The 26,070-nt window shown below is 45.2% G+C and overlaps 1 protein-coding gene across 3 annotated transcripts in view; it reads left to right on the forward strand.

Annotated features, from left to right (window-relative positions):
* The window catches only part of IntS3 (integrator complex subunit 3), a 77,370-nt gene that overhangs the window by 40,447 nt on the left and 10,853 nt on the right, over nucleotides 1-26,070 (forward strand). For all 3 annotated transcript variants that reach the window (XM_065441883.1, XM_065441879.1, XM_065441874.2), the window contains exons 22-25: nucleotides 4,660-4,735; nucleotides 10,553-10,666; nucleotides 21,615-21,663; nucleotides 23,267-23,431. In XM_065441883.1, the coding sequence (XP_065297955.1) occupies nucleotides 4,660-4,735; nucleotides 10,553-10,666; nucleotides 21,615-21,663; nucleotides 23,267-23,431 (404 nt within the window). The remainder of the gene's footprint in view (nucleotides 1-4,659; nucleotides 4,736-10,552; nucleotides 10,667-21,614; nucleotides 21,664-23,266; nucleotides 23,432-26,070) is intronic.

Consider the following 26,070-nt stretch of genomic DNA (forward strand, 5'->3'; position numbering starts at 1 on the left):
GACAGGAAACCAGTAAGCTATCGCAGGAGACAAAAGATCTGATCAAGAAACGCCAATGTATGAAAACCTCTAACCCTACAGCTAGAATAGAACTGGCAGAACTTTCTAAGTTAATCAACAAGCGTAAGACAGCTGACGTAAGGAAGTATAACATGGATAGAATTGAACATGCTCTCAGGAACGGAGGAAGCCTAACAGCAGTGAAGAAGAAACTAGGAATTGGCAAGAATCACATGTATGCATTAAGAGACAAAGCCGGCAATGTCATAACTAATATGAATGAGATATTTCAAGTGGCTGAGGAGTTCTATAGAGATTTATTGCAGTACCAGTGGCACCCACGATGATAATGGAAGAGAGAATAGTCTAGAGGAACTTGAAATCCCACAAGTAACGCCGGAAGAAGTAAAGAACGCCTTGGGAGCTATGCAAAAGAGGAAGGCAGCTGGGAAGGATCAGGTAACAGCAGATTTGTTGAAGGACGGTGGGAACACTGTCCTAGAAAGACTTGCCACCCTATATACACTATGCCTCATGACCTCGAACGTACCGGAATCTTGGAAGAACGCTAACATAATCCTAATCCATAAGAAAGGAGACGCCAAAGACTTGAAAAATTATAGACCGATCAGCTTACTGTCCGTTGCCTACAAAGTATTTACTAAGGTAATCGCAAATAGAATCAGGAACACCTTAAACTTCTGTCAAGCAAAGGACCAGGCAGGATTCCGTAAAGGCTACTCAACAACAGACCATATTCACACTATCAATCAGGTGATAGAGAAATGTGCAGAATATAACCAACCCTTATATATAGCCTTCATTGATTACAAAAAAGCGTTTGATTCAGTCGAAACCTCAGCAGTCATGGAGGCATTACGGAACCAGGGTGTAGATGAGCCATATGTAAAAATACTGGAAGATATCTATAGCGGCTCCACAGCCACCGTAGTCCTCCATAAAGAAAGCAACAAAATCCCAATAAAGAAAGGCATCAGACAGGGAGATACGATCTCTCCACTGCTATTCACAGCATGTTTACAGGAGGTATTCAGAGACCTGGAGTGGAAAGAATTAGGGATAAAAGTCGATGGAGAATACCTTAGCAACTTGAGATTTGCTGATGATATTGCCTTGCTTAGTAACTCGGGAGACCAATTGCAATGCATGCTCACTCACCTGGAGAGGCAAAGCAGAAGGGTGGGTCCGAAAATTAATCTGCAGAAAACTAAAGTAATGTTTAACAGTCTCGGAAAAGAACAGCAGTTTACGATAGGTAGCGAGGCACTGGAAGTGGTAAGGGAATACATCTACTTAGGGCAGGTAGTGACCACGGATCCGGATCATGAGACTGAAATAACCAGAAGAATAAGAATTGGCTGGGGTGCGTTTGGCAGGCATTCTCAAATCATGAACTGCAGGTTGCCACTATCCCTCAGAAGGAAAGTGTATAACGGCTGTGTGTTACCAGTACTTACATATGGGGCAGAAACCTGGAGGCTTACGAAAAGGGTTCTGCTGAAATTGAGGATGACGCAACGAGCTATGGAAAGAAGAATGATCGGTGTAACGTTAAGGGATAAGAAAAGAGCAGATTGGGTGAGGCAACAAACGCGGGCAAATGACATCTTAGTTGAAATAAAGAAAAAGAAATGGACATGGGCCGGACATGTAATGAGGAGGGGAGATAACCGATGGTCATTAAGGGTTACGGACTGGATTCCAAGGGAAGGGAAGCCTAGCAGGGGGCGGCAGAAAGTTAGGTGGGCGGATGACATTGAGACGTTTGCAGGGACAACATGGCCACAATTAGTACGTGACCGGGGTAGTTGGAGAAGTATGGGAGAGGCCTTTGCCCTGCAGTGGGCGTAACTAGGCTGATGATGATGATGATGATGACTGTGGTCACAAAACTGCTAAACCAATCATCAATGCGCAGAAAGTTATGTTAGCGTGTTTTCATCCAGTATCCTCCTGCATCCCATCAAATACAAAGTTCATGCCACCATGGTAGGCTACAGGAATGTAATTGGCAGCTTCCCTCACGCTGCTGGGGAACAGTTGTTCAGGGTGTCTACCAACCAGGAAAACCGGGAATTCTCAGGGAATTTGAACAGTCTGGAAAAACTCAGGGAAAACTCAGAGAATTTGTTCTTCTATCAGGGAAAATTAGCTGTAACTTTATTGAAAGGGAACGAAAGTCGTGTTAATGCTGGCTCCAGTAACAGAGGAATCGCAACGAATCGTCATTGACGCCGTGTCATCGGCACGATGTATTGCCGGAGTAGTTAACGACCGATTTTCTAGACGCCCGATTTTTCGGACATGCCCGATAATTTGCACGGTTTTGCGGCACCACCACGTACTCCACATAGTCAATGTATATTGCCCTGACTGCAGGTCTGAAATGGCATTAATCAAAGCCGCCACCGCCGCTATTTTGATTATCTCGCCGCCTCGAATCGGCACTCTCGCAGGCAGATCCGCTGGCAGCCGTAACCACCACCGCGGCAACGTTAGGCATAGCTGCTTCTATGTTCGCTATTAAGCTTCTTGCCGTGCGGTGCCGTGTTTTTCATTGAAAGAATTCGCCGCTATCACCAATGGCACCGACTCCGCCTTTGTAATCCTCACGATTGGCTTTGAAGCTCGCAGAGCACAACGCGTTGCGTAATGCCAGTCTCCGAATTTTAGCTTCGCCTCAGTAGTATAGTGTCAGGCGGGGAAGCTTAACAAGCGTGGGGAGGGGGCAATTCTCACGGGACACAGTATGTATTCCTTAATTACACATGCGTGTACCCCGTCTCCTGTCACAGTACAAGCCCTGACATGCCTAATAAGCGTACTGGCAGGCCTTCAGAGCTTTTTCATACGTGCCTGTGGTAATTTTAGCTCTTAAAGGCAGTTAAAGACATGCATTAATTTTTTTCAGACTGCCCATTATTTTTAATTTTTTTAGCGGCCCCTCGGAAATCCAAAAAATCAAATGTTGACCGTACAACGGACCAAGAGGATGCTTCAGATGATCCATGTGGTGAAAGCGTGCTAGAAGGAGGATGAGAACAGAAAGGACCGACGCACTGAGGAATTAACTGGAAAGGAAGGGTGCCGCCGCCTTTTTGAAGGAGCTTGAGCTAAAAAAAAAACTAAGTGATGGCTGAGGCTGAGACACAGGTGTCCCTCATTCAAACCAAAATAAATTGTGTAAGCAGTGAAACCCAACACTCAGATATTGTGTACGGGCTGAGAGTATGTCAGGACAATTGAGGTTGACTTCCCAGCTGCTTGTGACAAAGTTCAGGACCTCATACAGGTGAGCTTGCTATCAGTTGATAGAAATAGCTGATATTAAAAAATACTTACTTATGTATGCATCTCCTTTTCATTCATATTTGAAAATGTTCGACTCAATTTGGAATGGGCTTTACCATTTCTTTCGCTGCGCATTTTACTAACACCCTCCTTCTGTTTTCTTTTTAAATAAAATAGATATTACTCCTGACTATTCAAGCTAGATTAAGTCATTTTTTTTTTGCTTCAGCATGCTTACTAGAGAGTGACAGCATCGGGCAAGGTGGTGTCAGCCTGTCTTGATATAAAACAAAGTTCTGGCTCATTCAGGGAATTTCGCAAAGGCGCTCAGGGAAAACCTGGAAAACTCAGGGAATTTGGAAATGTCAACTTGGTAGACACCCTGTTGTTCCAACAATGTCGAATGTACACGATAGCATTCGCAGGAAGTTAAACTGCAGCAAAAGAATGTAAAAAAATTATGCACTGATTCCCACATAACGCAAACTAGAAACAGCTTGCTGTTGATAATATTCATCGTGCGCGCGGAGTTCTGGCAGGAGGCGGCTTGCGTGAGCGGTCCCTTATCGCAAATGGAGGCACGTACGCACCCATAAGTGTTGCTTTTTCTTTGGAGGCTTCCGCGCTGCCGCAGCTGACACCATGGCAGAGCACATTCAGCACAGTGACAATGTCTTCCTTTTTGCTCGTATTAAAATCAATGATTGGTCCCAGAACGCAAAACCAGCGACGTGCGCACGAACTGTGTAGGTCCCTAGGGTTCTTGCTGAGAATGATAATCTCCGGGAATGAGGCTTGCAGGTCGCACTCAGCCAGATTTGCCAGTGTGAGCATCGGTCACCTTCAGTGGCTTTTTGGCCACCAGTCGCAAATGGTCGCGCAACCTCTTCAAGTCACTGGTGTGATTGAGCCTTTAACGACGTGGTTCTCAGCTATACTGGCATCCTCAGTCATAGCCACAGTCTGTGCAGTTTATTGGTAGATAAGAAATGGTTTACATTTTTAACATTTTCATAGCCTGTTACCATATTTACTCGTGTAACAACCCACCCTCATGGAAGGCCTGCACTGCCACTTTCTAGCCTGAAAATTTAAAAAAAGGAATAAAAGAAAAGAAAAATTGTTTTACCATCACTTGCATAAAATAAGTAGCCATAAGCTTGACTCAACTAATGCACAGTGTAATGTTTTTGAAGAAAAAATTCGGGCCTTACACGGGTCATTGCAGTATTGCAAAATTGTATCGTGACTGCTAGTGGATGTCATTGAAGGTTGAAAAGTTCTCTTGCTGAAAAAGGGCTTGTGAAGACTGTGCTCCTAAGAAGCCAACATTGCTTCTGGTTGCAGCTTCAAGACCTGGTCTGTCACATACTCCAGGGCAACATGGTGATGTTCCGAAAGGACTCATTCATCTCCATACTGAGTAAGAAAGATTTGTTCACATTGTCATGTGATAGTGCTGTATTTCTTTCAGGGCTTATGTACTAGTAGTTTCATTCTGTCATGAGCATTTATAAGTATCACATGGCTATGTAGTAAAGACTACTAAAAACGTAACCACTTGTACCTGGAAATTGGATAATAATGCGACTATGGTGGAATCTCGATAAACGGAAATCTAAATGGAACTGCTGCTTAAATGGAACACCATCCTCATGGTTGGTTGGTTTTGTGTTCATGCAGTGCTCTCTGCAGTCTCTCAGTAAATAGAACTCCTGGTAAACGGAACCAATTTTTCTGGTCCATTGAGGTTCCATTTAAAGAGAGTCCACTGTATTTCTGACGCCTGTTTCTCCTGTCATAGAAGCATGTGCACTCTCATGCGGCTTATAGCGGAGCCACACAATTCATAGTAGTACTGGATAGATTGCAGTGAGTTGAGTGAGCGAGTTGCACATATAAAATATCGAGCTTTAAAGGGACACTAAAGACAAAATACTAAGTCGGCACGGACTGTTTACGTACCATTCCAGAAACCTCACAACGCTTGTTTCGTGCCAAGAAAAGACTTAGTTTATGAGAAAATTGCATCTAAAGGGTCCAAATGCGTTTTTCAAAATTCACATCTGCCACCCAACTGGGGTAGTGGTGACGTTGCATATGCCATCACCGCCCTTTGCTGCCGTCGGTGAGTAAAACAGTGCCCAAAAGACGGCGGTACTGAGCCAAGACAGAGTGGTGGATTCGCTGCTGCAGTTGCTTTTTGGTCGAGTGGCGTGGACTGTTCAGGCATCCCACGACATCGTATGGAAGTTGAATTCTCTGCTACTTGCAGCTTGTACTTGGAGTCGAGCGAAAACGAAACCGTTCGACCACCTGCGTCATTGTCAAGGGTAATTTCAATGAGTTATTTTTTCTAAAAGATGAAATAGAACTAGACAAGTAGCATTTTATTTTGTCTTATAAAACAATACAAGGATGTTTTTTGCAACGAGTGGTTGAGTGCTTATGACAGAATTTAACTGAGGAGTGCTTTCGCCATTGGGCAAGTGCTTGAATGTTCCGGGAGAGTCTCTAACCATGTCCTGTATTTACCTCAATTTCTCGATTAATAAGGCTCTGTTCGCAGTAATATTAATGCCTTAAAGATTCTCTAGCACTAATCTGCAACTTTAGCATCACAATATTGGCCTTTAGTATCCCTTTAAAAGGTCCCTGAAGCACTTTTTGAACATGTTAAGAAAATGTTGACGATTTGTCATACAGGCTGCTTGCTGTGAACAGGTGAGCCAAATGTTGCTGCACTGCATGCAACAGGGTATTTACAATCTGGTGTCAAAAACAGCAAAAAAATTGCATGCTCTCTCTTCTGCAAAGCCCATACCTACACATCCGAACGCACTCCCTTTAACGTTGCCTGATCCAGATGAAAACCTGGATGCAGATGTTACACACTCAAAGATGAAACAGGCCCTTGCCTATATTACCTGGGACACTGCATCAGGGCTCGACCTGATAACGTACAAAGTCCTCCAAAATTTAAATGACATATCTCTGCAGGAGCTCGCAAATCTCTTTAACGAACACTAGCGAAAGGGCACTTTGCCTGGTGATTAGAAACACACCCAGGTTAATCTTATTACCAAACAGGGCATATCCTGACAGCTTCAGAATTTACGATCTAGCTCGCTCACGAATTGTGTAGGCTAACTTTTTGAGCCTGTGATTGCCTGGCAACTGCAACCGTTTTTAGAAACTAAATATTTCTTCTCCGACGCTCACTTTGGCTTTCACCCCAACGTATCAGCGCAGGATGCCCTCCTGCATTTTAAAGAGACCGTATTCCATCACAGACGACGGACAGCCCGCACCAGAGCCACCCTAGCATAGACATCCTCAGGACCCTTGCAGCCACAGGTTGCAGCCTTAGGATCTGGCAGTACGTCAAAACTTTTTTTGAAACATCGCACCACGGAGATTAGATTAGGGCCATTCGCATTCTCCACTTTTGGCCTCCCGAACAGGGGCACACCCCAAGGAGCAGTCCTATCACCACTATAATTTAACGTAGCCATGGCTGCACTTGCCAGAGAGCTTGCAGATACAGTCGAACCCGCTTATAACGATGCCGGTTTTAACAATATATTGGTTATAACAATGAGAAGCTGCTGCACCGTAAAATTCTTTATGTGTTTCATGATGAAATAACCCGGTTACTACAATGCCCCGATACTGCATTATCGGTTACAACGATGAAGTCTGGCTGCTGGGTGTCCGAACCAAAAGATTGTGAAATGCGAAATCCTTGAAAAGAAAAAAGAAAACAAAAAATTCGAACCATTGCACGATGGTCCGCTGCTTCAACAGCCGCCGTGCACTCATTTTCCAGCCATCTCCGCGTGCCTGTATCCTGTCACTCTTCCACCCTTCCGAACGTGAATGAGCTGCGCCCATAGCTTTAAGCCGCCCCACCCTCCGAAACGCGAATGGACCGCGCTGCCGGCAGATTGCTCACATGTTGCTCGCTGGCCCCTCATTCAGCGCAATTCTGCAAACAGCTTAATCACTTGCGTTTGTCTTTGTTGGTTGCGTTGAAATCGTTCCTGGCCACATGGTTTCTCAGCGTCATTTGACCAACAGTTGGCGTGACTCGCCGACGAAATGGAAGATGGCTGATGTGCCCACTGATCATCGGCAATGCACGACGTTGCCAGTGAAAAAGAAGTGTATGGCTATGGATTTGGAAACTAAGTGCTTCTAACCAATGAGGCGATCGTCGCAAACATGCTTGCATCAGATAGCGACGGCGACGGCTGCAGTGATGCCGCAGTAAGGCAGGCTGCCTCGACATTGTCCTCGCAGGAGGCCGAGCAAATGACTCAGTCCCTCCAGTGCTTCCGTTTTCACGATAAACCTCCCGCTGCACTACATGGAGCACCTGGATGCCTTGGAGAAGGATGTCAGCAAGCTTCGCGTAAAGCATGCAAGGCTGACGGATATAGGTTTTTCTCGTGCAAGCCAGTGAGAAGTGAGATGCTTGAGGCGATCTCGCCTCAGCATTTCTTCTGGATTCCTCAAACTAACAGGCTGCCGTGGCAGCCTTCTTGCAATATTTAAAAGGCCCCTTTTGGGGCCTTTAAAAGGCCTTTTGGGGCCACCAAAGCAATGCCCCCGCGGTGCTCACATATCGCTTGCCGCCCGTGACCCCTCTTTGCAGTTGTTATAGCAGTGGCGATCTTTAGTGCTGACAGCTGCAGCTTTTTATACACGATCACAATGCCCAGGAGGCAGTTAAATGAGGCAACACAACCAGCAGCCGTATGGAGGAAGGTGGTGGGGAGAGGCACTGGCCTCCCCGTCACTATAGTTTTCTTTCATCAGCTCTGCCATCCCTCTATTTTGATTTTTTCATGCAACCCGGTTATAACAATTATCGGTTATAACAATGGAGTTTTCACAGCACTTGAATATTGCTATAAGTGGGTTCAACTGCATACCTAAATTGCGCCATGCGTTCTGTGCTGATGACATGACCTTATGGGTGTCGCAAGGCTCCACTGGGGAGGCACAAGATGTCCTACAAACAGCTAAAACGTCATAAAACAGCATATTAGCATAATGGGACTCTTCTGCTCGCCAGAAAAGTCCGAATTGCTCACGATTAAACCCCACAGGTGTGACTCGGGCGTAGACCTGTTTGTACACAATGAACCAGTGTCTAAGGTACATAAAATCAGGATCCTGAGTCTGCACATCCAATCTAACCTAGATGTGCATTTTACCCTGCACCTCCTCGATAAGAAAATAAAGCAAACCTCAGGACCTGTCGCCGGGTTGCATCGCGCAATCACAGTCTGTCTCAGACAGACACAGTGCGAATGACTGAAGCTTTGGTGGTCAGTCAACTCAACTACCACCTCCCATATTACCACCTCACTCAAAAACAACTGGATCAGGCTAATAGTCTAGTAAGGTTTGTGGTTAAGACCGCACTGAGGCTACTGGTGCGCACTAGCACTACTCACCTCCTACAGGCTAGTCTCTATAATACTGCCCAGGAAATCATAGAGGAAGAGGAGTAATCAACTCCTGCGTCATACTCTCCCAGACGCCCACTGGGAAAAACCTACTCCAAACTCTGGAGTGTGAGCCAAGCTGCATGATTTCAAATAAAGAGCTGTGGTTCCCCATTCCCGTAAGACCTTTGGCTAACATGCAACTCGAACCATTGCCACAAAACATGAATTCACAATGCTACCTGGGCCGATGCAAGGTGCAGGCTAATTACTAATCCCGACGTTATCAAAATCGCGAAGCCGTCCTCTATTTCAATGCCACAGTTGGTCCGCTTGAAGGAATGGCTGCGGCTGCTGCCATGACAAAGAATGGGCACAAGAACATCTCTGTCTCAATTATGACAGTGGCACCGACGTAGCTGAGGAGGTCGTATTAGCATTAGCAATGGCGCATGCAGCCACAGATTCTACCATTACAGAAATCTGCACCGATTCCCAAAGTGTATACCGTTGCTTCCTTCACGGCGTAGCACCTAACACATTCACACACATGTTACGTAACATCCCTTCGCTTCCCTATCCGCTGACCATCACGTGGCTGCCTGGGCATGAGTGTGTCCCCGGAAATGAGCGCGTTAATGTGCAAGTCCAAGGTCTTTCCTTCCAGTCCCCGGACGACCACTCACTCAACCCCATGGAAAAACCAGGAGAAGGGATCTACACCTACCACCAGATTAGCACATATTACAGGAATGGTAGACAAGATTTACTTCCCCCTCACCATTCCCTTACCCCCCATCAGAGCTCAATCTGGCGCCAGATCCAGACCAAGACATTTATATCTCCCTATCTGGCACATTTATTTTACCCTGGTCTCTGTAATCCACAATGTACCACCTGCCGAGCGTCCCAGGCAGGTCTTTTCCACTGTTTGTGGAGCTTCCCCAAGTCTAGCAGTAGAGCCTATTTCCAACCCTTCCTTTTCCTCGTGGGAGGCCTCTTCGGGCCACTTTCACTGATGACTAGCTCTGGCTGGTAGACCAGGCCTGCATAGAGGTGTCAGCCAGGGGGTTCCCGGACATCTAGGGGCCCAACCACATTTAAATAGATCAAATAAAGTTTTATTCATCCATCCATCTTCTGCAATCCTGTCATGCAGCATCATAGAAAGCAGCTGGCCCACAAATGCTATTGGCTGATTTCGTGATCACAAGAGCATTCTCAGCAATACATAGTTGCTAATTTTGAGTTAAATAAATGGAATATATCTGTTTTCGATCTCAGAAAGACAGAAAAATAATTTAAAGTTTGCACTGCAAGTAGCTGTATCAACTGTGCGTAGCCTCTAAGATGGCAGCGGCGTGCTGCATAGTGTTGTCTACTGCAGCTGCCACGGGATGCCGCAGTGAGCCCTTTTGTTGTCACAACGCTCAGCTTTTGGCGGGGCTTTGTCCTCTCCGCTTCTCCGCTGTGTAGCTTCCAGCTTGCTAGTGGAGATGAGAGAGAAAGCCAGGTATCGGTGCGATAACACCCCTTATAGTTGAAGAATTAAAAAATTTTGCGGTACAAGATTCATGAGATTAAATCCTTTAATAGTGAGGCCATTTTATGATTAGTTATAAAAGTGTTCCAGGGCCCCTTTAAAGAATATATTGTGAAGGAGAGCATGCCAGGTGCGGGCACTCACACTTCTGATGTCTTAAGTTATGAGCGGTCTACACTGTGCAACTTGGTGTCTGCACTGCGCATCGTTCACAAGCATGCACTGTTTACACCCCTGACAGATGCAAGCCTCGAGTGGGAAACGTTTGAGCAGTTCTGCCTGTGGCAGTTGATAGCAGCACACAACATCCCGGTTGACTATGTCCTCCCCATCTTGCCGAAGCTGGAGTTTCAAGGTAAGCAGTGGAAAAGTTGCTTACTGGATATAGGAAGCATGTCACTGGAACAGGAAAAGAGACACAGATGCAAAGCATGCACAATGGGAGCTGGACGTAAAGCTATTTAGTTAAGAAAAAAAAGTTGGAAATGTGACAAGTTGCAGCAGTGAGAAGAAAAAAAGGTAAAGCAGAACAAGGGGCACCACTTATTCTACCTGTTCAGCCTTTGACTGGTTCAGTGAAATTATTCTGAGATCATAGCAGAAAAAGACTAATTTTAGTATAAAGAGTACCATATTTACTCATGTAAGGCCCACAGCCCTATTTTGGAGTCAGAAAAATTTTCAAAAAGATAGTTTTAGTGAGGATTACATACCTACGCGCTTGATGGTTAATTTCCACAGTCCGCCTGTTTGTCCTGTGAACCAAAATTAGTTGCCGACTGTAAATGTGTTCATAATCTACCGCTAGTGATTGCCCTATATTGCATAGCAGTCAGATTGCAATTCCATGCTTCAGAGAGTAGCCATAAGCTTATCTCGTGTGAGGCCCGCATCTTCAAAAAAAAATTATAGAATAACTAGTTCGGACCTTACAAGAGTCAATCCTGTACTCATGTGACATCATGGACGCCAGATCGCCATCCTGTTCAGATTTGACAGTGCTGCTGGAGATAAGCGTATTGAGATACTAATGCTCAGCTTTTTACTGTACAAGCTGCATTACACATATGGCAGCCTAAGTGGCATCAACGCATATCCCTTATACATGCCAGTCAGTTGCCATAGCTCATTTGTTTTCTCGTATGTGCTTATGTGCATGCGTATGTTTTTAGACATAAAATGCTTTTAGCTACTGTTGTCGGCGGCCTTCAAGTGACCTTGAGCCAAAAGCCAGAGCCATTATCTGGGCACTCAAATAAGAAAATACGGGCACGTTGCAAGAACGAAACAAGATCATCCAGGCAACCAGCCAAAACTATTTAAAAAATGCAGTCTCTGACCCCCAACCCTTTGTATAGGACTCCATTACATACTCTGGTTACTGCTCAAACAAGTTACAAAAAATATTGCTTCCGAGTTCTTCCTAATGTTTGTTTCCAAGTCACTTGAGCTGTAACTTCTAGTACCCTGAAGTTTTATTTGTCATTTCCAATAGCGACATTCAAAAGGCAGATACAGGGCACCATACACTTCAATTCTGGGAAATAGAATTTGCTGCGAATCAACTGCGTTCGCCGAGTTGCTGTGTGGTGTCGCAATGCCAGACGCGAATAGAAGCGCTGCTTTGCCTTCGATATGCAACGCTCGCCAAGCTGCAGCGTGCCATGGTGTCGGAAACGTCTGATGTGCTGCTTTGCCTTCATGGAGGAACGAAAAAGATAGGAGAGAGCATAATGTCGCGCAGCCAGCCTTGGCAAGTGAATGCTCCGTGAAGCCAACCCTTCGCTCAGTGGCAGCCCAACACGTGACCTCTTGCGTCGAGATCACGGAGAAAGACTCGAGATTTGCAGAGACGTTTAATGGTGCCTCCATTAGGTGCTTTTCTTCTTCTGGCTGAGCAGTGTGCTCGGTCTACCTGGTGTCTTTTGCTGCCTGTCGTGCTGCCTTCAGCCGGTTTTCTTGTTCTAGCTGGGCACCATCTATATGGACCAGTACACAGTATGGCATAGTGCGGTGTGGTGAGGTGTGCCTGTTATGATTTGGTTTGAATGAATGAGGTTTTATTATTAATAGGCGATGCAGTTACAGACAAGATACTAATACAGATACAGTTAAGGACAAGATACATTCTATTGGCTGGTTACAAAGGGCACCGCTTGTGAGCTCTCATCACTGGTGTGGCAATTCTACCTGTTTTGTGTGTGTATTTGTGCTTATTGAGTTTTCTTGGTTTCTACATCACTGTTTACTATCTTCCCTAGCAACGCTTCATGACCTCATCTGCATTGAAGCCTACCCTCCTGCCACGTCTTTCCTGGAAGTTCCATTCAAGCTGCTAGACACAAATGTAGTCCAGAAGAAGCTACTATCTCACGAGAAGAAAGTATGGATCAAAAACGAACTGTAACAAATGCTAAATGCTAAAATCATCAGACCATCCACATCCGTGTCTGCATCACCTATAACAATTGCGCTTAAAGAGGACAGTTCTTTCAGATTATGCACAGACTACCGATTGATAAACCGACAGACAGACTTGTTTCCATTTCCAATGCCACTGATAGGTGACATAATTAATGAAACAGGAGGATGTGAGGGGTTTTCGCGAATCAATCTATGCAAAGGTTATTGGCAAGTTTCTCTCCAAGAAGAATACAAGAAGTTTACAGCTTTCATTGCACCTTTTGATGCGTACGAATACAATTTGAGAAGTGCGGAACGAACGTCCTTGTTTAGTGGTTCTTCGAGGTTGTGCGACTTCTCGCTATCAGGAACTTCACCGTAGACGACGTCCTCCGGGATATTGGGGACGGAGAACCTCTGCGCCCTCCTGACAAGGCGAGTCCTGCGATGATAGCCCAGCCTTTGGGAAACCACAACATCACAGATTATAGGTTTCCCGACTCATCTGACAGCTCAACAGCAGCAGAGATGGACTCGGACAGTGATTACACGCTAGTCCAATCGCGCCACTTGAAGCACAAGCTTCACATGACGGCAACAGGCAGTGATTCCACTTGTAAAAGTAGATGTGGCAAACGGGTCTTCGCCATTGGCTACATGCCAACTACAGCAGGAGCAAATATGAATGCATTGAACAGGTAATGGCTGACCAAATATTTCAATCGAATAGCTTCAGGACATGTGAGAGAGATCCGCATAAATGCTCGGAAGAAGATTCTGATGGTGGATGTGAGCTCTAAAGCAGTATTGGAGGCTTTGAAAGCTATTCAAGCTGTTGGCAACATTCCAGTTCGCGCATTCCTAGCGTTTGGGTAGACCTGCGGTCTCTACTTTCATCAACAGTGCAAATCCTCGACACCCACAGATTCGGCCGCTGTTGGTGCATCAAGTTGGTCTTGGAGTCAGATTCTCTGCCAGCATCGATCAGAGTAGGGTATGTGAGGCACTCAGTACAACCATATGTGCCACGACCGTTACAGTGTCACACTTGTTTCAAACTGGGCCACATGATTGCTGTGTGTAGGAATCCTGCATCGTGCCAAAGGTGTGGTGGTACCCATCAGATGGAATCCTGTACAGCCGAAACCATGAAATGCGTAAATTGCTCCGGAGCCCATGAAGTGTCTACCAAGGAATGCCCCAAAGGGGTAGAGGAGAGACAAATTCTGTGAAAAAATGGTCAGAGAGCTCCACGCACAAGGAGGCTGTCGATTCCTTCGGCAAGAAAAGGCACTGGTTGCAGCAACGGCGTCGCCGCTCCCAGAGTATGTGCCGGTCGAAAAAGGCACTTCCTTTTCGTCCTTGGCTGCAAAGCATGCCACAGAGAGAGCAAGGCCCGCACACACAAGGTACGCCTCCCCCAGTAACTCCGCGCCCGCCAAGGAATGAGGCATCCTCCAACGTGTGTCCAACGTCTTCAGCTGCTGAGTGGCCTTGCTACCTCATCAGGTGGAGGTGGAGATATTTCTTCGGCATTCCCCAAGAGCCAAGAGGGTAATGAAAGGCTTGGAAATGAAAAGGTGATAGGCATGTTTAAACAGCCAGTAATCAATATGCGAATATTGCTCTCTGGATTGGCAATGCCAACTGCAGTATCTGTTGCAAAGGGGATAGATCAAATCAAATCTTTATTCAGCATTCTTCCACGTATGCTATTTAGCCGCTACTAGTGGCTCTAAATTAAGAGTGGCAATTATGGCTCTCGTGATAAAACAGTGGACATTGCAACAGAAGATGCATCATTCTGTTATAATGCAATGGAATGCTCGAGGTCTTGGTGGTCACATGTTTGACTAAAGGCAACAAGTTTTCAAATGCCACTTTCCAGTGATCGTGACATGCGAGCCAAATCTCACATCGCCATTTCGCCTTTCTGGATACGTCCAGCAATGGTCATGTGAAGGTGGACATAAGAGCAAAGTATCAATGTGTATACGCAACAGCATGACATTTGTTAGGCATACAGTCACTCCACGTGACAGTAATAAGTATGTGTGTGTGACATTAAAACTTAAGCTACAGGTGTTTTCAATCATCGGCACCTACATACGTCCTAGACAAAGACTTGACCTCCCCTACCTATCGACTGTGTTACAAGGTTCTCCAGGCCCTCATGTTATTGGAAACTTCAGTGCTCACCATCTTTACTGGGGAAGTGCCGCAATGAACTGTCGGAAAGAATTTGATGGATTTCATATACACTGAAGGTCTGACTGTCATCAATGATGGGTCTCCCACCTTCATCCACGGCACTTTACAACAGTTGCTTGGACCTGTGGGAGTTCCTTCGGTCTACCGGGGCGCAGTCGTTGCTGTGCCTAAGGCTCCGGACTTATTCGCCATTGCGAGGAAAACCTCTCCCAAATGCCTGCCCCTCGACCCGCGCGCCGTTTTCCCCGGGCGCCGCAGCCGCGTCCCGCGACGTCATGCTACGCGGCCCTGCGATTGGGTCGTGGGGCGTGACGTAGGGAAGAAGCCCCGACTGGGGACGATCGCGTTGCCGGGGGAGTCGTGCTGCGAGAGGGACGAGCGCCGGTCACGAGAGGCAGGCTGCAAGGTACGTGAACGACCAGCTATTTGTGTCCCCAACGCCCCGGCCTGGGGACGTTCACGTGCTTTGTTAGCTTGCGTAAGTGTGACTTGCTGAGTGGCTTTGCGTTCCGCCCTTGCGGTAGTCGCAGGCACTCAGTGCATCACATTTTGCGTGTCCGAACCGTCGCAGACCATTGTCGGTGACGGGAAGCGCTAGGTAGCGTTTGCGAACGCATTTCGGCCCGCGCGCGTAAACCATTGTTCGACGCGGCGTGTAACCCGCCTTCCTCGCCATCGGGAACCGCGGGCGCCGAGTGTACTCCGTGTGTTTGGGTGCAGTCTGGTACATGTTGGCCATTGGTGATCAATAAACGCCTTAACTGTCCTGGACGCCGTGTGTTCCTGGGAGAGCGCCCATGCGTACGGCCAGAGCCGTCCAGGTCTTTCGGCTCGGTGCTCGAACCTGCGGTGGGTCTATCGCCGTGCGCCGTCGTGCCGCGTCGTGAGGCTCCACTTCTCGGGGGCCACTTGGCGACACCGTGCGCGGAGACGTACTGTGAGCCCACAGACCTCACTATTGTGTCTCAGAGCCTCCTGTCCTCTGTCAGTTGGTGCTCGGACGTAGAAACGCATGGGAGCGACCATATACCAACATATGTGCAGATGAAATGGTTTGTGCAATCAACTGTGTCTTCTGTACGCTGCACCGATTGGCCCACATTCTCTACGTGTGTAGAAGAGTATTGCGGAGACATCATCTCACCATCTGATATAGAGGACATTATTGTATTGTCAGTGCAGAAGACAACAAAATTTATTAGTGCACCTACATCAAGAACAACAATCAACATTGAGTATGAATAGCTCCGTGTGATCCGTCATCGAGCGGAAAGGAAGTATAGGCGAGCTAAATCTTCATTAGACTTTGTCTTATGTTAATGAGCTCAATGAAAAATATGGTGTCACCTTCGAAAAATGGGAAAGCAATGATGGAGGACATTCTGTTGGTCGTTGGGTCCTCGAAAGCCACTTCCTAGGATCTGGCAGATAGCACGGAGTCCTTGTGCCCCTCCTCAGCAAAAACATCCTTTCCATGCTCTAGCACTTCACTTATCTGTGATGGAAGTGCAGGTTGCCGAGGACTTCTGTAAGAGAGTTAGTTATGAGTACAGATATGTCAACATGTATCACATTGGATCGACCCACACCACTTCCTAAACATGCTCGTCTTGACCTTCCTTTCACGATGCCGGAATTGTATGCTGCACTTGCTGCTGCAAAACGATCTTCTGCACCTGTACCTGATGGTACTTCATATACTGTTCTATGCCACCTTGGCATGGAAAGACAGAAAGTCCTGCTGTCGTACTATAATGTAACGTGGTTGTCCAGTACAGTTCCAAAACAGTGGGAAACCACCTGTTTGTTGGCCTTCCTAAAGCCAGGAAAAGTGCCTTGCGAACTGTCGTCTTACCGACCAGTGGCTTTAGCTAGCTGTGTCGGTAAGATGATGGTATGGATAGTGCTAACTAGATTAGAGTTGTTCATGGGAAAAAATGAGCTTTATCCTTAAATGATGACCGGATTTAGACATGGATGGTCTGCTATAGATGGGGTCATTAATCTTGTGTCCACAATCAAACACAAAAAGGGGACGCGCTGGCTTGGAGTTTTCCTATACATCAAAGGTGCCTATGACAATGTACTCTACGAAGCCATTCTCGATGCCCTCATTAATTTGCGCATCAGCAGCCGTCTCTACATGTGGATTGTAAGCTACCTAGATGGTCGCACAGTCTTCATGTCCACAAATAATGGCGAAACGAGAAGGCATGTTGTTGTCCTTGAAGTGCTTCAAGGAGGAGTGCTCAACTTGACCCTTTTCAATGTTGCCCTTATTGGCCTTGCGGAAATAATTCCTGCTAGAGTGTGCATCAGTACCTACACTGATGATTTATGCACATGGGCGTATGTAGTCACAGGACTGCAACTTCGTGCAAGATTGCAGTGAGCGGTTTTCTTAGCATCTTGGTACCTGCAGTGCCAAGGACTGCGATTGGCCACAGATAAGTGCACTGCGATAGCGTTCACACGAAAGCTTCTGTGTCGATATTTGATTATTATCAACGGCAATGTCATTCCATATGTGACCCACCATAGATACCTGGGCATTGTCATTGACCGCAGTGTTTCATGGTTGAAGCACTAGCAATGTTACAGAATAAATTAACTAGACTTGCTCAAGTTTTTCGCTTTCTGGCCGGTATGAAGTGGGGCCCATCCGAGCATTCGTTATTCCGCCTGTACCAGGCTCTCTATATTGACTACATTCAGTGTAACCTGCCAGTTTTATCAGGTATGTGCCCGTCATGTTTTTGCATACGCTGGAAAGTGCTCAGGCACAGATTCTGAGAACATGTCTAGGGGTTCCATATTGCAATTCAATTTATGGTGCAATTGTGGAAGCTTGCGTCACCCCTGGGTTCCATATTGCAATTCAATTTATGGTGCAATTGTGGAAGCTTGCGTCACCCCTATACCTGTTTTTCTGCAATGTGAACCTCTGCGATTATTTCTGCGGCTGCTGTGCCGTCACTGACACCATCCCTTATTGATACTTCCCTGACGTACAGCCGGACTCCACTTCTTCAAGAGCCATTAAATGCCCAGAATCTGCCATACCATCATACTTTGCCCCTACAGACCTTCCATGTATGCCTCCATGGGTAATGTCCAAAATACAGATACGTCCCAGGAATTTCTAGAAAATCACGAATACTGTACCTACCGTGGGCTTCAAACATGTAACACTTGAATATATGTCAAAAGAAAATGGCTCATCGGCGAATGTATATACAGACAGATCGCTCTCGTCGTATACGTCTGGTGCAGCTTTCGTCGTGCCTGCGAAGCAAGACGACACCAACATCCACGCAACTCGTGGCAATCAGAGAGGCAGTGCACTAAATTTTGCAACAGCCTCCTCAAGTATGGACAGTCTTTAGTGACGTGAAACCCGCTTTGCAGATTCTTAGAGTCGTAATGAAAGAAACCTCTTGCAGAGTATTGGCTGTTCAGACTGCCGAGCTATCCATTCTAGTGGAAGAGAACGGCCACAACATTAAATTTCAGTGGGTTCCCAGTCACTGTGGTGTACACGGAAATGAACTGGCCGATGTTGAAGCAAAGAAGACGCTTGAAGAACTAGAGCCACTGCTTGCGATTCCTTTTTCAAGAGCGGACACCAACCGCCTTCTCTCAAGTGCCATCCAAACAGAGACAGAAAAGCACTGGGATAAACCGGATAACTGGCACAGACGACTCGAAAGATTGGACCCCACCATAAAATTTAGGCTACCACCCAAAATTCAACGCAGCTGTGCCAGCCTCCTGCACGGACTTAGGCTGGGAGTGGCATTTACACGCGAGTATGTGCACCTCACGGGACGTACTGAGTCACCAGACTGAACTGTGCAATGTGAAAGCGACTATAGGTCATGTGCTGTGTGACTGCCCTCAGTATGTGGAAGAGCGTCATAGGTTTAACAATGTCCTTATGTGCTTTGGCAGCCCATCTTTGTCGGAGGGCATTATTTTAGGCACTTGGTCAGACGTTAAATCAAGTTTTAAGGCTATCCAGGCCTTACTTGGTTTTTTAAAAAGCACGGGCCTGGACTGTAGTCTTTAAATTGTCCAAACAGCTTACTATATGCTTTAAATCTTTCCTCATCATCGTCACCCATCATGCGCCTTTTTCTTCCCTCATTCTTTCCCTCTTCCCCTTCCCCCAACACAGAGTAGCTGGCTAGAGGAATGTACCTCATGCCGACCTCTCTGCGTTTCGTATCATTAAATCTTTCTTTGAATACAAGCCTGGTTTCAAAAAATGATGAACAATAATCTAACTGCTTTTACTAGTCAATTTTGCAATGTCTATGTGCACAGTGTCATTGTGTACTTAAATACAGAGGGCCAGCACACAAATCATTTATCAGATGTTTTGGAAGCACTGAGTAAGGCCAAGTTAAGCATAAATATCAGAAAAGGTGAATTGTACATGTCGTGTGGTCTGTGGTATTTCTTGGCTCTTGGCAGGGTGTTTGATGGCCACAGAAAAGTACCAGAGCAGAGTTTTACCAGAGCAGAGTCTGTCGAGAGGGTGATAAAGACATTGCCTAGGCCGCACAATTTGCATTCGTTTTGAGTTTTCCTAGGTCTGTCTGTGCACTTTCGAGCCTTTGTACCGCACTACGCCACCATGATGGAGTGCTTGATATCTCTAACACAGAAACGTGTACCGTTTGTTTGGAGTGAACATTGTGAACAAACATATCAAGAATTTGTCAAAATCATATCTTCAGATCCAGTCTTGATACCTCCGGACTTGAAGAAGCCTTTCAAGTTCTGCACGGACACATCACTTTACGGAACTGAGGCTGTCCTCTACCAACGGGATGACTTGCAGCCACCAGTGTGCCAACTCAACGCTGTGGGTTATTACTCACACATTTACGAAAGCACAAGAAAATTACGCTACTACGGAAGTGGAAGCACTTGCAGTGGTAATGGCTGTAAGGTATTTCCGAACATACCTTCAGGTCGACAGTTCAGGCTGTTTATGAACAACAAAGCACTTACCTGTCTTCTCAATATCTCGCAGCCAAAATTTAGAATTGCGAGGTGGATCAACGAATTGCAGCAATCCACATTTGAAGTGACCCACAGACCAGAAGACAAGCTGCCAGAAACTGATGCATTATCAAGGCTGCGTATTCCATCAGTAGCAAATATGGAAAAAGCATGTACGATCAACACCTGGGAGGGCAAAAAGAAAGTTTGATCACAGGGCAAGATGTTTTACGTGCCAGAGACGTATAGGCCAAGAATCTTGCAACTTTACCACAACAGTGCCGAATTGAGAGGACTTGATGGATTCTCAAAGACGTTCAGGAAGATAAACCAGTGTTTTAGTTGGGAAAGTATGAAAGAAGGTGTGTACGAATATGTCTACACTTGCCACCTGTGTAAAGGGGCGAAAGCCAAATACAAACTTAGAGAAAATAAAATGGTCATGCCCACATATTCGAGTGTACCCTTTGAAGTTATCCACCAAAAAGAAGGGAGAAGCGGTGTCAAAGACGCAGGCTTTCCTTGTCACCATAGACGAATGTACGAGAATGGTAGCAGCCAAATGTGGAAAAGTGAATGCCAACTCTGAAATTGCTGTAAGGAAATGCGTCATCTTCAAGGCAACTAAAGTATTGGTCTCCAATAATGGACCTGTTTTTGTAGCGAAAAGCTCAGAAAATAGGCACAACAGAGAGGCATCTCCCTAAGATTTTCGATGCCGTACCACCTGCAAGGCAACGCAGTTGCAGAAAGTTTAATTTGCGACCTCAAGAAGTACTTGGCTTTATACCCTACCTTCCCTGTTGGGTGGAAATATACCTTGGAAGCTGCAGTGACTCACCACAATAACACCTACACAGAGAAGTTGGGCTGTAGTCCATACTTTTCTGTAAATGGAACAAGTCCTTGGCTTTCTGCAGATCATCAGTTAGGAATTGCCAGCCATGTTATTCTAGAGACCCCAAGACAACTGAACAGCAAATGAAATTAAATTTGGAATGAAGAGAAACTTTGTCAATAGGCTAATAGTAAGTTGCCTGCGATTGGACCTGGAAGTTTCATACTCTTAAAGAATGGACCAAGCCAACCCAAGTGCCAATTTAGTGGTCCATACATGGTCACTAGGATGGCAAGCCAGTAAAGAATTCTCAGGTCGGTGTACTACGAGGCTCAGGCAAACACCATCGAAGGTAGCTCCATTGGGAACATCCTGTACTATCCCAGGAAGGATGGATTCAGAGGCCCCAGAGAATGTGGAGTTCTGCCAAGATGAGGACAAAGTGGCACGAGTACCAGGGGAGAAGAAGAGAAAAACAAAGCTTCAATAGAGGAATGGCTTTATCCATCTCTGTTGAGTTCCTTACAGTTGAGTTTTCTTGGTGTCTACATTGTTACTTACTATCTTCCCCAGCAGTGCATGCCTGATTATGGCATGTACTGTGTAGTACTGCACAGGCTTTTAGGTGCTACTGGCCATTTTTGTTCGATCTGACCTTCTGTGCTTGTAGTCTGTATTAGTGTGTGTAGTCTGTAGTAATTTACCTTTCTTTTTCAGCATGTGCTCTTTGTGTATGCACGTGTTGCAGCGCTTGTCAGTTTCAATATAATTGTGCATACTGCATGACATTATATAAATAAAGTATTGTTTATATTTGTTCATTGGTGTTAAACATGTGCAGCCCATGCCGAAGCCTTGACAAGCATATTGCTGCTCCTGAAGCAAGAAAGGTAAATATCTTTTAATTGCAAACGGTTTTGCTCAAAGTCTGTTGATATTCAGTATGAGCTTCTAAGTTTGTCACGCAAATAGTTTTACTCTGCCATTCTATGAGTATGGTGATTTTAACCATTTAACCGCCAAATAATTCCTGAAGAATGTACCAAATTTCCGAAGTTTTATGTAGTCATAATTTTTATTTACTATGTCATTCTGATTCTGAAAATATACATTGCGTCTTGATAGGTTGTGTGTGTGTGTGTGTGTGTGTGTGTGTGTGTGTGTGTGTGTGTGTGTGTGTGTGTGTGTGTGTGTGTGTGTGTGTGTGTGTGTGTGTTAGAAAAGGCTACTCTTGAGGTAACTTGTCATCAGTGCTGACCTTAACTCGTCTTTGGCCGTTGGAGCAGCAGAAAAGCGGGCTGAACAAGTGCGACTCATCATTGACGATATTGGTACAAGGTCCCATGACGAGTACAGCTCAGGGTTGGGGGTTAAAGGGTAAAAAAGAGCCTAAAGTTGGTCAGGCATTTAAGTCCCTGAAAGAACAGGTATTTAATATAATAAATACTGACTGCTCAATGAAAATGGATATGACATGATAGGTTGTGACAAGCAGTACTGCCACATGGATGAATAAGTTTAATGTTATGCATTGTGTTTTTGTGTGGTGGGCCAGAGTAAAGAATTGTATTGTTGTCAAAGTGACAGTCCTGAAATAAGTGCCAGGAGAATTGGGCCAAAGAGGGAAGCATATTGTGTTTTCTTTGTGTGTTATGTCATGAAATGTATTAGCAATGCATCCTCAGCTTCAAAATGCTGTTAAGCTACATTTGTACATGAAAAGCATGGCAATTTTCTCTGCTTTTGGTGATGTCCTTAAAAAAGTTTTAGGACTGTAAATTTGATGCTAAAAATTCTTTTGCATCTTGGCTACTGTGTTATATGGGTGAAATCAGCATTATTTTTAACCAAGTTCGAACTTCACAGATGGATAAACTCTATTGCTTTTCAGCAGATGGCAATGCCACTTTACATTCACTCTACCATTGCAGTTGCACATAAAGTAGTTTGTAGTCTCTGGTGTTGCTTTTTGGTGGTCATGTACCACTCACTTAAACCCTGTTAGGTTATTAGCTTTTAGCCTAGAGGCCTTCAGATTTATTTCCTACTTCCTGTCAAAATATAAGGAAACTTAAGCAACAGCTTTAGGCAGTTAAGTCAAAACTATTTGAGCTAAGAAAACCTGTCAGTAGCTGTTTCCAAACATCATCTCTATTTCTCTGCTGTTGCTGCAGTGCGAATAAGTAAAGGTTGTTTTGTCGTCAAATTATGTTATTCAACATGCTCTTTTGGCTGCTGGTATATCATTAACTCGTTCTAATATGTCTTCAATCATATCGTAGACCAAAAATAAGCAACTGGTGTGTACTAGAATTCAGTGAACTTGACACCCCGGTGTGTCCAGAAAATTCTTGTTGGTTATGTAGCTTCTGCCTTTGTTTACATTGATCCTGAAATAAATAGTCCTATGCATTTCAGTGGCAAGAAGGCATTTTCTATGCCTCTTGCTTCTTATGTGCCTCCTTGTACTGATTTTGTCTTGTCCTATCAAAGGCCGTCGATGGAGCTGCTCAAACACATCCTGTGCCGAGATGTCAAGAGCAACGACCTCTTTGTTGTCTCCATACTGAAGTACTGGACCCAGGAGCATGAGGTGCAGCTCTCAGAGCTCGTTGGATCCCTCTTCGCTAAGTCAGGCTCAGCTGCCAAGCGGAAACGGTGTGTTATTTGCCATTCATTTATTGTGATACCAATAAATATAGACACTTGAGGTGCGCTCATGCTGCCATGATGCTATCCCGGGTGTTACAACACATGTATGACCCATGCACCATGACAACATGCATATTTAGGAGTGCAGATTTTTGGGCTAGTTGGTTCGTTGCATCGAATAAAATCAAAGCGCTGGATTGACATGGACAAGAAAGATGACAGGACGTGCTTTTCATCCAGCGGGTTCCTAGAGCTTCTAGCGTTTTATCTAAGGTCTACCTATGTTGAATGTGAGGGACACATCCATCTTCAGTAGGAAGGAGTGTGTATTGGATCATGCCTGGCCCCTGCCTTGAGCAACCTGTTTCTCGCCCATCACAACAGACGTCTAAAAGAAAAGCTCCTGATGCTAAATATTTTAAAAACCTTTATATATGTGGACGACTACCTCGTGATGTGTGATTTCAATTCAAATAACACTGAAACAGTAAATGATGTAGTTGCCATGTTCAATGAATGCTTTGACAATCTGGTTATTACGCATGAGCTACCTAACAATAATGCTATCCAGTTTTTAGATATCAAACTAAATTTGACCGTCAATCATAGCTGTTGGGAATATCACGCTAGGGAAACAAAGATGCTGCTTTCGCATGCCTCGTCACATTCAAAGCTGGTGAAGCAAGCAATCGCAAACCTATGTTTTGTGAATCCGCTCCACAAATTGTGCCCCCACCGTATGCCTAGGAGTTTTTTTTAGACAAAAAGAGTGGCTACTGGAAGCAGGCTACCCTTTCCGCATACTTTTATCAGTGCGGAAAATGCGCTGAAAAAAACTAAGGGAACCGGTTGGAGGTGCAAGTGCAGCCACTAAAGGAGAAAAATGGTTTTACCGTACATGCGTGGGATATCACATGTTTTAAAGAAGGTGACCGGTAATGTGGAAGTAAACGTCATATTTTCAGCTCCACAAAAACTATCCAGCATATGTAAGGCCACCGATCCGTTGAGAAAGACGCGGCAAGGATGCGCGAAGAACCATTGGCCGCTGTTTGTGCACGGCGCACAAGGTGTTGTATATTGCTTCCCTTTCTGATGCAGCAAAGTGTACATAGGGCAGACAGGCAGATGCCTAAACGACGGGCTATGGGAACACAAGCAAAAACTGAACTGTTATCGAGATGGACATGTCTCTGTGCATTGTGATGATTGTGGTTGTAAACCACTGCTTAAGAATTGCTTAGTCGTGTTTAGAAATACAGATAAAGATACGTGGGAAATTGTAGAAGCAAGCTTGATTGCAAAAGAAGGTGCTAAATGCATCAGCGCTCTGTCGATTACTCTAAGCAGAAAAGAAACTGCCTGTCTGGAAAATTTTGGGCTGCCCTTGTGATGATTTCCACTCATTTGGCCGGTATAAGCACCATGCTTTTCTGAAATAAAACTCAGTTGATAGTGCACATTCTGTTGTCTTTCTTGTACATGCCAATCCAGCGCTGTGACTTCAATTGCTGTATACTTATGCTGTGAAACCCCTTTGATAAGTTCCTAGCTGTTGTGTTTTATCAGCTGCTACGCTGCGTTTTTACGGTCCCGAACTAAAACCCATTGACTCTTATTTGTACAGCCATACCTCTATGTAACGAATCTCAATTTAACAAAATTCGTGAGGTAACAAACTATTTTCATTTTTCAGTCTTATTCATTGAAAACCCCATTTTCTTTTCTCATTTTATTTTATTTTTTCCATGATTTAATGAAGTAATTTCATGACATATTTCGATTTAACAAGGCTTTCTGCCATTCAAAGCATCTACTTGGAGGCTTTATGGCTAGTAAATCTAGCAAGGAACTATAAAAATGTCGGTTGAGGTAATAGTCATTCGAAGCGCATTCCACGTGAGAAGCTTGTGCGGTGAAAACACCATCAAACCGCATGTGCTGGGATGCTGTAGGCAGGAAACATTGCTCTGCCAATTGTCACGTTGATAAATAACTTGAGGAGGCTGCGGAGCCTGCGGCAGCTCGTAGTGCTCAGAGAAATGCTAGAGCTGATTATTCCTTCAGCACAAAGGGGATGGGGAAGGTGCAAATGTTTGGTTACGGGATCAAGCACCTTCTGGGGGTGGGGGGTGGGGGGAATGTCTGCTCTTTCCTCCATCGCACATCAATCTCCTCCTCACACATGGTCCACACGCCATATCTTGATGGTAATCTGCAGCAAATGCAAAGGTCGAGGCAGTTGGTGCTTTGATACACATTGTGTTCCCGTGCATTTAGTGTTAGCAGTCTCGTAATCTCAAGTTTCCAAGACAGAGACACAGTGTAAAACATTCGCTTGTGTTGTGACAAGACAACAAGTTCGAGGTCATCAAGTGAGATTTATGTTTGCCTGACTGCGCGTGACACCAATAAAATTACGAACCTTACTTCATGTAATTGTCTCTTTACTATCATAATCAATGCTCAGCCTTAGAGGTGGGCGAATAGTCATTTATGAGGCCGAATTGAATACAAATAGTTTTCAAATACCGTATTTGCTCATAAATGAACGCAATCGCATAATGAACACAGCCCCCACTTTTCCAAACAAGAAGTGTGTTTTTTTCTTTTTCTCGCATAATGATTGCACGCTGAACATGCTG

The sequence above is a fragment of the Dermacentor albipictus genome, chromosome 1 (assembly GCF_038994185.2).
Source record: "Dermacentor albipictus isolate Rhodes 1998 colony chromosome 1, USDA_Dalb.pri_finalv2, whole genome shotgun sequence".
In the NCBI taxonomy this organism is placed as follows: Eukaryota; Metazoa; Arthropoda; class Arachnida; order Ixodida; family Ixodidae; genus Dermacentor; species Dermacentor albipictus.